The sequence below is a fragment of the Canis lupus genome, chromosome 3 (assembly GCF_011100685.1).
Source record: "Canis lupus familiaris isolate Mischka breed German Shepherd chromosome 3, alternate assembly UU_Cfam_GSD_1.0, whole genome shotgun sequence".
NCBI lineage: Eukaryota > Metazoa > Chordata > Mammalia > Carnivora > Canidae > Canis > Canis lupus.
In genome coordinates, this window is record NC_049224.1 from 32,596,024 (window position 1) to 32,612,497 (window position 16,474).

Sequence of the window (16,474 nt, forward strand, 5' to 3'; positions counted from 1 at the left end):
TGATTTGGATAAGTTTATGGTGGCCTTTCCTCTAGTGCAGACCAGCACAGTGGAAGGGGGTCCCCACACAGTGTGAACCTTTGCTTTGCTTCCCTTGTGGCTTCCATTCCCCTGAGATACTCCTCCTTGCCATTTTATCATTTCACTTTGACCCCATGGATCCTGACTTCTGCTGGTTGGTCTTTGATAGGAAGCCAGGAGGATATCTTAAATGTGTGGTATTTAAATACTGTGATCTTAGGAAGTAGACTTTTTGGAGTATAGAAAGGTTCATCAGACTCTGAATGGTTTTCTTCATGAAAGTTCTGCATGGAATGGCAAAGGTGGCTGGAATCTACTGTTAATGCTAAACAAAGCCTAAAAGTATCAGTCCTACAGCATCTGGTCTCATATATGAGTTCCTGCTTTTCATTGCCAACATGGTTTATGCTGGAGAGGAGAGTTGTTTTTAATTGTATCTCCTTAAACTCCAGCTTTTTACAATTCAAATATAACTTATGTTCTTGGACATAGCCGAACCCCCACCATTTTTGTGTTGGTAATCACTTTACTTTCACTGTGTCTTTCAGGTCTCACTCTTCTTTACTTCAGTTCTTCAACTCCAGGTCAAAAGACCTCTACTTTACAGAAAATACCCCTTTGCTGAGAAGTTCCTCAAAAGAGAAAGGGTGAGTTTTCCCATACCCTTCATATAAAATTAAGAAATCTCTGGGCATTGCCCTTGACACTTATGCTGGAGAACTTCTTCCTGAGATACGAATTTTTGCCTGACATGTTGTTTGGTCTCTGCAAAATCCTTGTCAATTCAGTGTGGTATGTATTCATGATTCTAGTAGTTGTAGTCTGTGGCTTATGAGTTTCCAAATAACATTGAGTATATCCCTGCAATGATTAAGTAACACGTGCACATTCATGCATGTACACAGCTCTGATGGGCTGTGTTGCCAGGTCAGGGCTTCTCAACAAGGGGTGAGGAAAGCACAGTCCAGAGATCTTTTTTGCTGTCCCAGCTGGGCAAGGGGTACTATCTATTGCCATTTAAGGGTAAAGGTCAGAGATGCTGCTTAACATCCTGCAAAGCACAGGAAACATCCCCACAACAAAGAATGATTTGGCTCAAATGTCATTAGTGATGAGGTTGAAAACGTATGATTTAAGAGGAACCTCCACTTCCTGCAAGTTTGAGGGTCCCTTTGGGGACAAACAGGATGATTCTGGAATCTCTGAGCAGAGCTGATCTGGAGGATAACTCTGTCTCCTAGGATGAAGGGCCCTGGCCCAGATATCCACTCTCATTTCTTTTTCCTTTTGCAGACAGACTTCCAGAAACCTGAACCACCTGCTTAGTATCTCCTGCCTCCTCACACATCACAAACTTGGGGCATTGTCATGGCACACGTCATTTCCTGCTGTCTGACCCTAAGCACCTGCATCACAGGAAGGCCACTGTGTAACCTGCACTCACCTCCCTCCTATCCTTTTAGGAGCTGCCCACCCTTTTTCCAGGCTTGTCTGTAACCATGGGGGTGGGGCTTCATACTTTTTAGAGTGTATCAGAATCCTTTGAGGTATTTGTATGCCATGTGGATTCCTAGCCTCACTTGCCAAAGACTCACCCTCATTTAGATAACGTGTAGGAATGTGGACTTATCACTTCCCAGTGCAGGGACATGCTGGCTCCCTCCAGGAGATTCCTGATGACAAGTTGTCTTCCTGCAAAAGTTCCCACTGAGCCCTTTGGCTAGACTAACTTCCTCCCCTTCTGGCTCTCCAGAGCAATCTCACTCAACTTCAAAAGAGCTCAAATGTCACTTCCCTTGTGAAACATTGGTGTCCCCCCCACAATTCCCTCAAGAATCAATGCTTTTTCTGTGCTCTCAAATACCATATTCATGTCCATACTTCAGAACATGCCCTATGTTCCATAGCCTGCCTCTTCTTCATCTCACATCCCAGTGTCCATTACAGCCCCTACATCCAGGAGGATTACTTATTTTTTTCTCCATCTCTACTATAAGTAAATCACTTCAAAAACAAACACTTCAAAAATCAGTTCCCTTAATGTTTTCCTTTGAATTACTTGGTAAACCATTAAGGTTATTTTAGAACTCATGTTTCATTGAAAAGCACATGTGTAGGCATTTGTCCTGGGGATGTGTAGCATAGAAACATTCCCTGGGATTCTAAGCTGAACCTCATGTCGAAAACCACTATAGAGGAACAGAACATGGGTCAGGTTTGCTTATAAAATGTTTTCCTCTTTTCAAGATTTTTTTTAAAGATTGATTTTATTTATTTATTTATTTATTTATTTATTTATTTATTTATTTATTTATTGGCAGAGTCACAGGCAGAGGGAGAAGCAGGCTCCATGCAGGGAGCTTGACATGGGACTCGATCCCAGGTCTCCAGGATCACACCCCCGGGCTACAGGTGGCGCTAAACCGCTGTGCCACCGGGGGTGCCCTCTTTTCAAGATGTTGAGGGCAGGAATGTGCAGCCGATGATACAAGGGTCAGAACATGCTGTGCATCTGCACTGACCAGCATAGTTGCTACTTGTCATGGGTATTATTCAAAGCTAAATTAATTAAAATTAAACACAATTTAAAATTCAGTTCTTAAGTTACACACTTCAAGTTGCCAGTGATCATGTGTGACTACCATACTGGATAGGACAGAGAACATGTCCATCATCACAGTAAATTCTATTGCACAGCAGTGTTCTAGATACACTGGCATTAGCTTTCTTCTTGCCACTTCTATTTTTTTTAATAACAAATTTATTTTTTATTGGTGTTCAATTTGCCAACATACAAAATAACACCCAGTGCTCATCCCGTCAAGTGCCCCCCTCAGTGCCCGTCACCCATTCACCCCCACCCCCCGCCCTCCTCCCCTTCCACCACCCCTAGTTCATTTCCCAGAGATAGGAGTCTTTATGTTCTGTCTCCCTTTCTGATATTTCCCACCCATTTCTTCTCCCTTCCCTTCTATTCCCTTTCACTATGATTTATATTCCCCAAATGAATGAGAACATACAATGTTTGTCCTTCTCCAATTGACTCACTTCACTCAGCATAATACCCTCCAGTTCCATCCACATTGAAGCAAATGGTGGGTATTTGTCATTTCGAATGGCTGAGTAATATTCCATTGTATGCATAAACCACGTCTTCTTTATCCATTCATCTTTCGATGGACACCGAGGCTCCTTCCACAGTTTGGCTATTGTGGACATTGCTGTTAGAAACATCGGGGTGCAGGTGTCCTGGCGTTTCATTGCATCTGTATCTTTCGGGTAAATCCCCAGCAGTGCAATTGCTGGGTCATAGAGCAGGTCTATTTTTAACTCTTTGAGGAACCTCCACACAGTTTTCCAGAGTGGCTGCACCAGTTCACATTCCCACCAACAGTGTAAGAGGGTTCCCTTTTCTCCCTTCTTGCCACTTCTAAAAGAAGTTTCCTTGGTTCCAATTTTAGTTATAGTTATACTTGTTCACCAGCTGAGGGGGTTGTAATATTATTATTCACATATGTAATATTATTATTCACATATTATTATTATTTCCTGGTCACAAAACTCTTTATTTTCAGTATTAATCAGTTTATAGCACTGTCAGCATCATTTGTTATTGTTACATATTAGTTTGACACAGCCTAATTTGCATCTTTGGGCTTCTCTTTATGAGTAAGACTATTTTTTTCTTGTTGTAAACCAGTTTGAAAGCAATTATGGGTGTTCAGGAGAATCACAATGCCCTCTTGAGCTAGCTGGGCTTTTTTTTTTTAATAAATTATTTTTTATTGGTGTTCAATTTACCAACATACAGAATAACACCCAGTGCTCATCCCGTCAAGTGCCCCCCTCAGTGCCCGTCACCCATTCACCCCCACCCCCCACCCTCCTCCCCTTCCACCACCCCTAGTTCGTTTCCCAGAGTTAGGAGTCTTTATGTTCTGTCTCCCTTTCTGATATTTCCCACACATTTCTTCTCCCTTCCCTTATATTCCCTTTCACTATGATTTATATTCCCCAAATGAATGAGAACATATAATGTTTGTCCTTCTCCAACTGACTTACTTCACTCAGCATAATACCCTCCAGTTCCATCCACGTTGAAGCAAATGGTGGGTATTTGTTGTTTCTAATGGCTGAGTAATATTCCATTGTATACATAAACCACATCTTCTTTCTCCATTCATCTGAGCTAGCTGGGCTGATTGTTTTCTAAAATCATGGCCTGTTATGTCAGTAGTGTGATCCCAAATATCTCAAGTAATACATGAAAATTTGGGGCTTTAGTGCAACCTCACTAGAGTCCAGTGCATCTGAACTGATGAGGTTGTTCAAAAGGCCAGAGATTTAACTTTTAAGAAAAGTTTGTGATTCCTTTTGAATCATCTTTCTAGACAGAGGTTCAATTCTTGGACAGCACTAGTCCAGCTCTGATGTTCTCCACTCCTGCTCATGATCGTGTATAGTCTGGGTGGAAAATCCAGCCTATAGCTGGATAGCTCTGTTACAGAAAGAACTACATAGAGGAGGAAAGGCCTGCATCACTTATTCTGCTTCAGGACAAGTGTAACAACTAGGTATTGAGTACTCCAACACAAGCAAAGAGAAAGCAAATACTGAAATGAGCTGGAGTTGGTCTGGGCCAGAAATAGCTTTATTGGGAAGTTCCAAACTCGGAACATGCTGATGTTTCTTGAGTGTCCACAAATCATATGTGTGACCTCAAATGATTTTCTTTAAGCTAGGTGTTCTGTGATGTCCAGCAAGATCCGTTTCCACCAGTTTCACAGCAGTAGAATGTCTGTGCTCCTTTTAAAAACCAGAATTGATTCCACATTTCATACTTACCACTGAAATGAAATCTTATTTTGGAGATGCTACTATTTCTGTGAAAATAACCTAACAAACCTTGCTTTCCAGGTCATGGTGCATGCCTATTTGCCATCCAGAGTTCATCACTGCTGAAGAATCCTGGGGAAACAGCTCAGCTGAGTGGGAGGGAGGATCCCTGCTGAGCAAAGACTTGGCTGGTTCCTTTGGATCTTCCTCCCAAGAGAAGTGGGAGCTTCTGGATAATGCTTACATCAGATTCCGTCTTTTGAAGCTGAGGTAGGAAGACTTGGGGTGCTAGCACTGGCACAGGGTGATGGTTGCCCAGAGCATTCTGCTTGCCTGGGACTGGGCTAGGCGGCATCTCACCCTCATTACATCTTCCCAACCAACAGACTGAAGGTGAAGAAGAGGGTTTTTGCATTTGGCCAGGCTGCACTTTTCTTGGAAGGTTATCTAACCTTTTCTCCCGGCCCTGGAAGATATGTACAGTGGCACTGCTAATCAGCATGGAGGCTGTATAAGGCTATAGGAGAGCCCAATTACAGACCTAAATGACTAACATCCTACACTCCTTCTTGTTTGTGTTGCGGGGGTCTTCATGGCATGACTTTGGTTTGCATATAGAATCAGTTCACTTCAGGAGTCCCTGTGGTGTTTTAGAAGCTGATTACTCCTTGCATTTGGCAAGTTGTTAGGAAGGGTTGGTTTTAGCGCCAGGGCACGTTCTTCCAGAAGCTGTGTTGTCAGGCCTGGTGTGAGCTGGGACCCTGAGGCTGTGCATCTGTGAGGAAGGAGGTTGGAGGTTGTGGTGATGGAAAGGCTCTGCTTGCACATGTGGAGGAGGGCTTAGCGTGTATGTGGGAAAGCTGAGGGCATTATGTCAGACCATGTGAGCTGGCCAGTCAGAGCACTTCTCTTCCTGCATTGTCTGCTGGGCTTCCACATTTATTTAAAGGAAAGGTTCTTTTGAGAGTGACTTGTTTGAAAGTGGCATCTCTAGGGACAGAATAAAGCTTGGGAACCAGGACCACCAGGTCCTCATTCCAGATATTCTCTGAGGTAGCTGTGGGACCAGCAGAGCCAGACACTTCTGTGCAACTGTTTCCTTGTCACCTTGTTTCCCTCACTATATAGCTTTGCATGGGCTTCTACTAAGATGATCTGTAGGAAAGCTCATGGATAGATGAGAAGACACTCTGTAGCTCTCAGATAATTGTGTTATTATTTGTCTACATCAGGAGACCTGTCTTTTCTGAAGCTGTTTGAAGGCCTGATTAGAAATGTACCTAATTGCATGCCCAAAGTTCACCTGTTTATATGCGGAGAAGCCCACTCTCAAATGTTCCGTTGATCCTTCTAGCAATCTTGAGAGGTAGATGGAGGAAGGAACTTCAGGGAGGATAGTATTTTGCCTGAGGTAATGCAATTTATAAGCTGAGGCGGGTAGGCAGGGATGTGACTCCCATAGCCCCACCTGTACTTGACTATGGAGATGTTTCCCAACATGATTCCCAGCCATGTGTTGCTTTTTCATGATTTCTGGTCTCAGCTGCCTGCATAGATGTGACAAATATTTGGCCACAAAATGTGCTATAAAATTATGTAAATTGTGTAAAAGTGTGTGAATTCGGTTCTGGCTCCATGGACCATCATGATGGTAAGCCCTGACACTGTTAACACCCTCCTCAACTGGTTGGTTCACAGCTCCAGAGGATGACATTCTTCAACTGTCCTACACCATGGGAAAATTAAACCAAGTAAATTTGAGACATTACCTTCTGTAGTTGCTTTATCTTCTAGGATTCATGGAATAGTTGCATTGAGCTTGCCACTGAACTAAAAGACTTAATGTCATTCTTTTTAAAAGGTCTAAAATGTACTGTGTATGATCATTGAGGATACTTGTAAAACATATTTTCGGTTGTCAGCTCTGCTGTATATGTCAGCAGAAAAAAATTTTGTATTTGGAATAGTTAAATTAATGATTCTTGCTTTAAAAAAGAAGTATCATTTTGATTCCCATTTGTTTATTACTTTTTTGAGTATAATGACACAGTGTTACATTAATTTCAGATACACAACACAGTGTTTCAACAAATGTATGTTATGCTATCTTCAGGTGTCGCTACCGTCTGTCACCATGCAATGCTCTTAAAATACCACTGACTAGGGCAACCCCGGGTGGCTCAGCGGTTTGGCACCGCCTTTGGTCCAGGGCAGGATCCTGGAGACCCGGGATCGAGTCCCACATCGGGCTCCCTTCATGGAGCCTGCTTCTCTCTCTGCCTGTGTCTCTGCCTCTCTCTCTCTCTTTCTCTCTCTGTCTCTAATAAATAAATAAATTAAAAAAAATCACTGACTATATTCCCTATGCTGTGCCTTTTATTCCTAGTGTTTTGTTTGTTGTATAACTAGAAGACTCTATCTCTCACTCCCCTTCACCCATTTTTCCCATCCTTCTACTCCCTCCCATCTGGCAACCGTTAGTTTATTCTTGTATTTATAGGTTTGAGTCAGCTTTTGTTTATTTATTCATTTGTTTTGTTTTGTTTTTTAGATTTCATATATGAGTGAAATCAAATGGTATTTTTCTTTCTTTGACTTATTTCACTTAGTATACTACCTTCTAAGTTCATCCATGTTGTTACAGATGGTAAGATCTTATCCTTTTTATAGCTGAAATACTCCATTATATGTAAATGTAAATATAAACACATGTATACAGATACAGACAGACATACACACATGCACCACATCTTCTTTATCCATTCGTCTGTTGATGGACACTTGGGCTGCTTCCATATCTTGGCTATTGTAAATAATGCTTCAATAAACATAAGGGTGCAAATATCTTTTTGAATTGATGCTTTTATTTTCTTTTGGTAAATACCCAGTAGTGGAATTATTGGGTCATATGCTATTTTTATTTTTAATCTCTTGGGGGAATCTCCATACTGTTTTACATAATGGCTGCACCAATTTACATTTCCACCATTAAGGCATGAAGGTTCGGTTTTGCCATATCCTTAACAACACTTCTTATTTCTTGTCTTTTTGATTTTAGAGATCCTGATGGGTGGTACATCATTGTAGTTTTGATTTGTATTTTTCTGATGATGAGTAATGTTGGCCATCTGTATGTCCTCTTTGGAAAAATATCTGTTTTTTTTTCTTCGTATATTTTTTTTTTATTGGAGTTGGATTTGCCAACATATAGCATAACACCCAGTGCTCATCCCGTCAAGTGCCCCCTCAGTGCACATCACCCAGTCACCCCAACACCCTGCCCACCTCCCTTTCCACCACCCCTTGTTCGTTTCCCAGAGTTAGGTGTTTCTCATGTTCTGTCACCCTCACTGATATTTCCCACTCATTGCCTCTCCTTTCCCTTTAATCCCTTTCATTATTTTTTATATTCCCCAAATGAATGAGACCATATAATGTTTGTCCTCCGATTGACTTACTTCACTCAGCATAGTACCCTCCAGTTTCATCCAGGTTGAAGCAAATGGTGGGTATTCGTCATTTCTAATGGCTGAGGAATATTCCACTGTATACAACCACATCTTCTTTATCCATTTATCTTTCAGTGGACACCGAGGCTTCTTTCACAGTTTGGCTATTGCGGACATTGCTGCTATAGACATCGAGGTGCAGGTGTCTCAGGGTTTCACTGCATCTGTATGTTTGGGGTAAATCCCCAGCAGTGCAATTGCTGGGTCGTAGGGCAGGTCTATTTTTAACTCTTTGAGGAACCTCCACACAGTTTTCCAGAGTGGCTGCACCAGTTCACATTCCCACCAACAGTGCAGGAGGGTTCCCCTTTCTCCACATCCTCTCCAACATTTGTTGTTTCCTGTCTTATTCATTTTTACTGTTCTCACTGGTGTGAGGTGGTATGTCATTGTGGTTTTGATTTGTATTTGCCTGATGGCAAGTGATGCGGAGCATTTTCTCATGTGCTTGTTGGCCATGTCTATGTCTTCTTTGGTGAAAATTCTGTTCATGTCTTTTGCCCATTTCATGATTGGATTTCTTTGCTGTTGCGTTTAACAGGTTCTTTATAGAACTTGGATACAGGCCCTTTATCTGATATGTCATTTGCAAATATCTTCCCCCATTCTGTAGGTTGTCTTTTAGTTTTGTTGACTGTTTCTTTTGCTGTGCAGAAGCTTTTAATCTTTATGAAGTCCCAATGATTCATTTTGCTTTTGTTTCCCTTGCCTTGATAGATGTATCTAGTAAGAGGTTGCTGTGGCCAAGTTCAACAAGGGTGTTGCCTGTGTTCTCCTCTAGGATTTTGATGGACTCTTGTCTCACATTTAGATCTTTCATCCATTTTGAGTTTATCTTTGTGTATGATGTAAGAGAATGGTCCAGTTTCATTCTTCTGCATGTGACTGTCCAATTTTCCCAGCACCACTTTTTGAAGAGACTGTCCTTTTTCCAGTGGATAGACTTTCCTGCTTTGTCGAACATTAGTTGACCATAGAGTTGAGGGTCCACTTCTGGATTCTCTATTCTGTTCCATTGATCTCTGTGTCTGTTTTTGTGCCAGTACCACACTGTCTTGATGACCACAGCTTTGTAGTACAACCTGAAATCTGGCATTGTGATGCCCCCAGCTATGGTTTTCCTTTTTAATATTCCCCTGGCTATTCGGGGTCTTTTCTGATTCCACACAAACCTTAAAATGATTTGTTCCAACTCTCTGAAGAAAGTCCATGGTATTTTGATAAGGATTGCATTAAATGTGTAAATTGCCCTGGGTAACATTGACATTTTCACAATATTAATTCCTCCAATCCATGAGCATGGAATCTTTTCCCATCTCTTTGTATCTTCCTCAATTTCCTTCAGAAGCATTCTATAGTTTTTAGGGGATAGATCCTTTTTACCTCTTTGGTTAGGTTTATTCCTAGGTATCTTACGCTTTTGGGTGCAATTGTAAATGCATTTACTCCTTATTTTCTCTTTCTTCAGTCTCATTGTTAGTGTATAGAAATGCCACTGATTTTAGTGCATTGATTTTGTATCCTGCCACACTGCCGAATTGCAGTATGAGTTCTAGCAATCTTGGGGTGGAGTCTTTTGGATTTTCGAAGTACAGTATCATGTCATCTGCAAAGAGGGAGAGTTTGACTTCCATGCTGATTAGAATGCCTTTTATTTCTTTTCGTTTCCTGATTGCTGAGGCTAGGACTTCTAGTACTATGTTGAACAGCAGTGGTGAGAGTGGACATACCTGTTGTGTTCCTGATCCTAGGGGAAAGGCTCTCAGTGTTTCCCCATTGAGAATGATATTTGCTGTGGGTTTTTCATAGATGGCTTTTAAGATGCTGAGGAATGTTCCCTCTATCCCTATACTCTGAAGAGTTTTGATCAGGAATGGATGCTGCATTTTGTCAAATGCTTTCTCTGCATCTATTGAGAGGATCATATGGTTCTTGTTTTTTCTCTTGTTGATGTGATTTATCATGTTGATTACTTTAAGAGTGTTGAACCAGCCTTGCATCCCGGGGATAAATCCCACTTGATCATGGTGAATAAACTTCTTAATGTACTTTGGATCCTATTGGCCAGTATCTTGTTGAGAATTTTTGCATCCATGTTCATCAGGGATATTGGTCTGTAATTCTCCTTTTTGGTGGGGTCTTTGTCTGGTTTTGGAATTAAGGTGATGCTGGCCTCATAGAACGAGTTTGGAAGTACTCCATCTCTTTCTATCTTTCAAAACAGCTTTAGTAGAATAGGTATTGTTTCTTCTTTAAATGTTTGCTAAAATTACCCTGGGAAGCTATCTGGCCCTGGGCTTTTTGTTTTGGGAGGTTATTGATGACTGCTTCAATTTCCTCCCTGGTTATTGGCCTGTTCAGGTTTTGTATTTCTTCCTCTTTCAGTTTTGGTAGTTTGTGGTTTTCTAGAAATGTGTCCATTTCTTCTAGATTGCCTAATTTATTGGCATATAGCTGCTCATAATATGTTTTTAAAATCGTTTGTGTTTCCTTGATATTGGTTGTGATCTCTCTTTTTTCATTTGTGATTTTATTAATTTGAGTCTTTTCTCTTTTGTTTTTAATAAGGCTGGCTAATGGTTTATCTTATTAATTCTTTCAAAGAACCAACTCCTGGTTTTGTTAATCTCTTCTACAGTTCTTCTGGTCTCTGTTTCATTGAGTTCTGCTCGAATCTTTCTTAACTCTCTTCTTCTGCTTGGTGTAGGTTTTATTTGCTGTTCATTCTCCAGTTCCTTTAGGTGTGAGGTTAGCTTGTGTATTTGTTTTTTCCAATTTATTGAGGGATTCTTGTGTTGCAATGTATTTCCGTCTCAGGACTGCTTTTGCTGTACCCCAAGATATTGAACAGTTATATCTTCATTTTCATTAGTTTCCTTGACTCTTTTTAATTCTTCTCTAATTTCCTGGTTGACCCTTTCATCTTTTAGCAGGATGTTCTTTAACCTCCACATGTTGAGTTTCTTCCAAATTTTTTCTTGTGCATGAGTTCAAGTTTCAAAGCATATGGTCTGAAAATATGCAGGGGACAATCCCAATCTTTTGGTATTGGTTCAGTCCCGATTTGTGACCCAGTATGTGGTCTGTTCTGGAGAAAGTTCCATGTGCACTTGAGAAGAATGTGTATTCAGTTGCGTTTGGATGTAAAGTTCTGTAAATGTCTGTGAAATCCATCTGATCCAGTGTATCATTTTAAAGCTCTTGTTTCTTTGGAGATGTTGTGCTTTGATCTGTCATTTGCAGAAAGTGCCGTGTTGAAGCCTCCCAGTTAGTGTATTATCTAAGTATGTCTTTACTTTGGTTATTAATTGATTGATATATTTGGCAGCTCCCACATTAGGGGCATAAATATTCATGATTTTAGGTCCTCTTGTTGGATAGATCCTTTTGGTATGATATAGTGTCCCCCTCCATCTCTTACTACAGTCTTTGTGATAAACTTAATTTATCTCATATGAGGATGGCTACCCCTGCTTTCTTTTGAGGACCATTTGAATGGTGAATGGTTCTGCAATCTTTTATTTTCAGGCTGTAAGTGTCCTTAGGTCTAAAATGAGTCTCTTATAGACAGCAAATAGATGGATCTTGCTTTTTTATCCAGTCTGAAACCCTGCGTCCTTTGATGGGATCATTTAGCCCATTCATGTTGAGAGTAACTATTGCAAGATATGAATTTAGTGTCATCATAATACTATCAGTCCCTGTCTTGTGGATTATTTCTTTGGGCTTCCTCTTCTTTTCACAGAGTCTCCCTTGCAGATCTGGTTTGGTGGTCACATATTCTTTCAGTTTCTGCCTATCTTGGAAGCTCCTTATCTCTCCTTTTATTCTGAATGAGAGCCTTGCTGGATAGAGTATTCTTGGCAGCATGTTCTTCTCACTTAGGACCCTGAATATATCCTGCCAGCCCTTTCTGGCCTGCCAGGTCTCTGTGGATAGATCTGCTGTTAATCTAATATTTCTGTCCATATAACTTGGATCTCTTGTTTCTTGCTACTTTAAGGATTTTCTGTTTATTTTTGTAATTTGCAAGTTTTGCTATTAAATGTTGAGGTGTTGAATGGTTTTTATTGATTTTAGCTGGGGACCTCTCTATCTCATGGATCTGAATGGCTGTTTCCCTCCCCAAATTAGGGAAGTTCTCAGCTATGATTTGTTCAAATATGCTTTCTGGTCTTCTGTCCCTTTTGGCACCCTCTGGAACCCCAATTATATGTAGATTTTTCCTTCTGAGGCTGTCATTTATTTCCCTTAACCTATCCTCATGATCTTTTAATTGTTTGTCTCTTTTTTCCTCAGCTTCCTTACTTGCCATCAACTTGTCTTCTATGTCACTCACTGTTTCTTCTATTTCAAAAGCCCTCTAGTTTAGATTGCATCTCATTTGATTGATTTTTAATTTTGGATGGTTAGATCTAAATTCTGCAGTCATGAAGTCTCTTGAATCCTTTATGCTTTTTTCCAGGGCCAACAGTAGCTTTATAATTGTGCTTTTGAATTGGCTTTCTGACATCGAATTGTAATCCAAATTCTGTAGCTCTGTGGCAGAGAGTACTGTTTCTGATTTTTTCTTTTGTGGTGAGTTCTGATTTTTTCTTTTGTGGTGAGTTCTTTGTAATCATTTTGCTTATTGCAGAGTGGCTAAAAACAAGTACTGGAAAAGGGATGAAAAACAAAACCAAAAAACAAAAAGCATACAACAACAACAACAACAACATCCAAAAGGGGAATCCTCTGATTCTATATATTTTAAATCCCTCAACTTCCCCTGGTTCTTTTCAGTGCTGCTCAGTCAAGAACTTGCTTTTCCCCTGTCCTTCCAGCTGGTCTTCTGGGGGAGGGTAGGCTGTGCTGACTCTCAGGTGTGTGCACCTGGGGGACCTGCTCCGCCCCCTGCCAGGTGCACGGTTCAGTGGGAGCTGTTTATCCCATGAGAACCCTGTTCCCTGGTAGCCCTGCTCCATCCCAGGCACAGGGTGACACAGGAGGAACAACAACACTGGCCGCGGCCAGCTCTCCAGCCCTGGAGTCAGCTCCCGCAGTGACTCCCGCAGTCTCCCAGTCGCACTGGCCTGGGTGCTCCCGGGGGTTGCGGGCGCTGATCTGCGCAGCTCGGGGGCGCCCGGCGGCAGGACCGTCCTCGCTGTCCTGTGCCCTCCCCGCCCCCGCCTGTCCCGGGGGGAGCGCAGGGTCCTGGGCTGTGTCCCGGGGCTCTGGGCTCCGGGGCCTGCGCTGCTGCAATCGCGCTCCCGGGCGCGGCTCCCGAAGGCAGCGGGGACCAGCCCCCTCCGCCCCGAGCCGCCGCCGGAGCTTCCCGAGGCCCCGCCAGGCGCGCTGCAGCCCTTCGCCGAGCTCGGCCGCGGGGGGGGGGGGGGGGGGGGGGGGCGCTCTCCCCGGGCGGCTGCCTCGTTAGTGGCTCCGGGAGCCTGGAGGCTCCCCCGCCCTCCTGCGCTCTGCCCGAGCTCCCTGCTAAGCGCCTTTGCGTCCGGGAAGAATCCCAGGAGGATTTTAAAGTTCCTGCTTCGGGACTGACTGGGCTTTCCTGTCCCGGGAGGCTTTTGCCGCCTGGCCTTAGCCCGGCTCCTCGCAGGGGGTGGCCCTCCCCCAGTTGATTCTTTTTTTTTTTTTTTTTCCCTGCCTTCCTATCTCGTTAGAAGCGCAAACCCTTCTCTCTGTAGCGCTCCAGCTGTTCTCTCTTCAAATCTCAGGTCGAATTCGTAGGTTTTCAGGATTTGAAAGTTTCTAGGTAAGTTGGTGGGGACAGGTGATTTGGGTACCCTACTCCTCTGTCATCTTGCTTCACCCCCTCTGGAGAAATATCTGTTCATGTCTTCTGCCCATTTTTAAATTGTGTGTGTGTGTGTGTGTGTTGTGTGTTGAGTTATAGAAGTTATAGAAGTTCTTCATATTTTGGTTATTAAAACCTTCAACAGATGTATCATTTGCAAATGTCCTTTCCATTTCAGTATGTTGCCTTTTGTTTTGTTGATGGTTTCCTGCACTATGCAGAAGCTTTTTTTTTTTTTCAGAAGCTTTTTAGTTTGATGTAGTCCCAGTAGTTTATTTTTGCTTCTGTTTCACTTGCCTTAGGAGATATATCTAGAAAAATGTTAATATGGCCAATGTCAAAGAATTTACTGCCTATGTTCTCTTATAGGAGTTTTAGGGCTTCAGGTCTCACATGTAGATCTTTAACCCATTGTGAGCGTATTTTTGTGTATAGTGTCAGAAGAAATGGGTAGGAAATATCAGAAAGGGAGACAGAACATGAAATCTCCGAACTCTGGGAAACGAACTAGGAGGGGTGGAAGGGGAGGAGGGTGGGGGGTGGGGGTGAATGGGTGACGGGCAGTGAGGGGGGCACTTGACGGGATGAGCACTGGGTGTTATTGTGTATGTTGGCAAATTGAGCACCAATAAAAAATAAATTTATTATTTAAAAAATTCTTGAAAACAAACAAAAAAAAGAAAATAGTCCAGGTTCATTCTTTTGCATGTAGCTGTCCAGTTTTCCCAGCTTCAGTAAGTGGAAGAGATTTTGCCCCATTGTATATTCTTGCCTCCTTTGTTGTAGATTAATTGACCACGTAAGCATGGGTTTATTTCTGGAGTCTCTATCCTATTCCATTGATCTACATGTCTGGTTTTGTGCCAGTGTCTGTTTTTGTGCCAGTACCATACTGCCATACTGTTTTGATTACTATAGTTTTGTAGTATATTTTGAAATCTGGGATTGTGATACCTCCAGCTTTGACTCCCATTTAAGTAGGGGCTGTTGAATCATTATTTGAAAGTGTGAAATGATTATTCATCAAATTAATTAAATATAAAAGAATGCAAAATAAGACTTTACCATTTTGAAAAGATCCGAAAGGTATTGCAAAAGATATCCCAGTATAGACCTCTGTATTCTATAAACATATTCCAAGCATGGGCTATGGACCAAGTACCCTTCCACATACAGTGACAAAGCACACTTTAATGCCGGCTCTTGAGGGGTGGCCAGTGATAGAGCACACCCCAGGGCTGGACAGTGATAGTGTCATTGGAACATGGGATCCAGTGGGCCTGAGGAGGTGATATGAGCAGAGATGGGACTGGAAAGACTGCAGAAGGTGGGCTAGACCCAGATTCATGTAGGCCCTGAGAGCCACAGTTAAGAAAGGTGGGCCAGGATACCATCAGGAGACCTCAGAGGGGGCCAAGAGCATGGCCTGATTGTTACATTATCTCTGAAGAGATTCCTAAAAGACTCTGCTAGTACAGCAAGTCATAGCACTGCAATTTCTTTTTTGAACTGTTTGATTATATCTTAGTCAATGTTTCTATATTTGATGATAAAATCCATATTTCTACTTTCCAGAAAACTTAGGCAAATATAATTGATAAATATTAATCTGAGAACCCAGATAAGGCTTGTTTCCAGGAAACTCCACTTTTAAAAAGCTAGTAAAGAGTCTCCAAATTTGAATTTTAGCATCTCCAGTGAGAAACATGTGCAAACACTCGAGGTTACTTTTTCTCTCCTTTGTAACCTTCACCAAGCTGCTTTTCATGAGGCCATACATTTAGAGGTCAGCAGTATCTTCCTTCATACCATATTATGGAAAGAATTCCTAACATGTGCTTTGAGATTGACATTACCTAAAGCTTCAGAGAGGTGTCTGAGGTTTGGCAGTCTGGGCACATGCAAATAAGACTGCTCTCGTGTGACTTGGGGCTTACCTTTTCTCTTACAGGTGCTGCATACGGTGGCTGAAAGTTGCAAGCCTGTTTGTCTTTGTGGTGGTGTGCTCTGTGAGTATCACAGAGCTCTGCTGATGGGTCAGCAGAGCTCCTGGGTGCCTTGGGCTGCGTAGCAAGGCATCTAACATATAGGGCTCACGCCTTTCTTTGGAGGAGATGTTGAGGGGATGTGGGATTGTGGGCTGAGGTTGGTGACGGAGGCCTCTCCTTAGCAATGGTCCTCTGCTGTGATAAAACAGAAGCCCCGGGGACCTGACTTTGATATGTAGAAGGCAGTTAGCTTCATCCGTTGGGTCTAACTTTCCACCTGAAAGCAGCTTACCAATTCTGTTTTCAACCATGCAATAAATTGTCTTTATTTG

The 16,474-nt window shown here is 42.2% G+C and overlaps 1 protein-coding gene across 2 annotated transcripts in view; it reads left to right on the top strand.

Annotated features, from left to right (window-relative positions):
- OCA2 (OCA2 melanosomal transmembrane protein) overlaps nt 1–16,474 on the top strand; it is a 433,117-nt gene that overhangs the window by 80,710 nt on the left and 335,933 nt on the right. For both annotated transcript variants that reach the window (XM_038532569.1, XM_038532570.1), the window contains exons 3-5: nt 570–668; nt 4,939–5,127; nt 16,106–16,163. In XM_038532569.1, the coding sequence (XP_038388497.1) occupies nt 570–668; nt 4,939–5,127; nt 16,106–16,163 (346 nt within the window). The remainder of the gene's footprint in view (nt 1–569; nt 669–4,938; nt 5,128–16,105; nt 16,164–16,474) is intronic.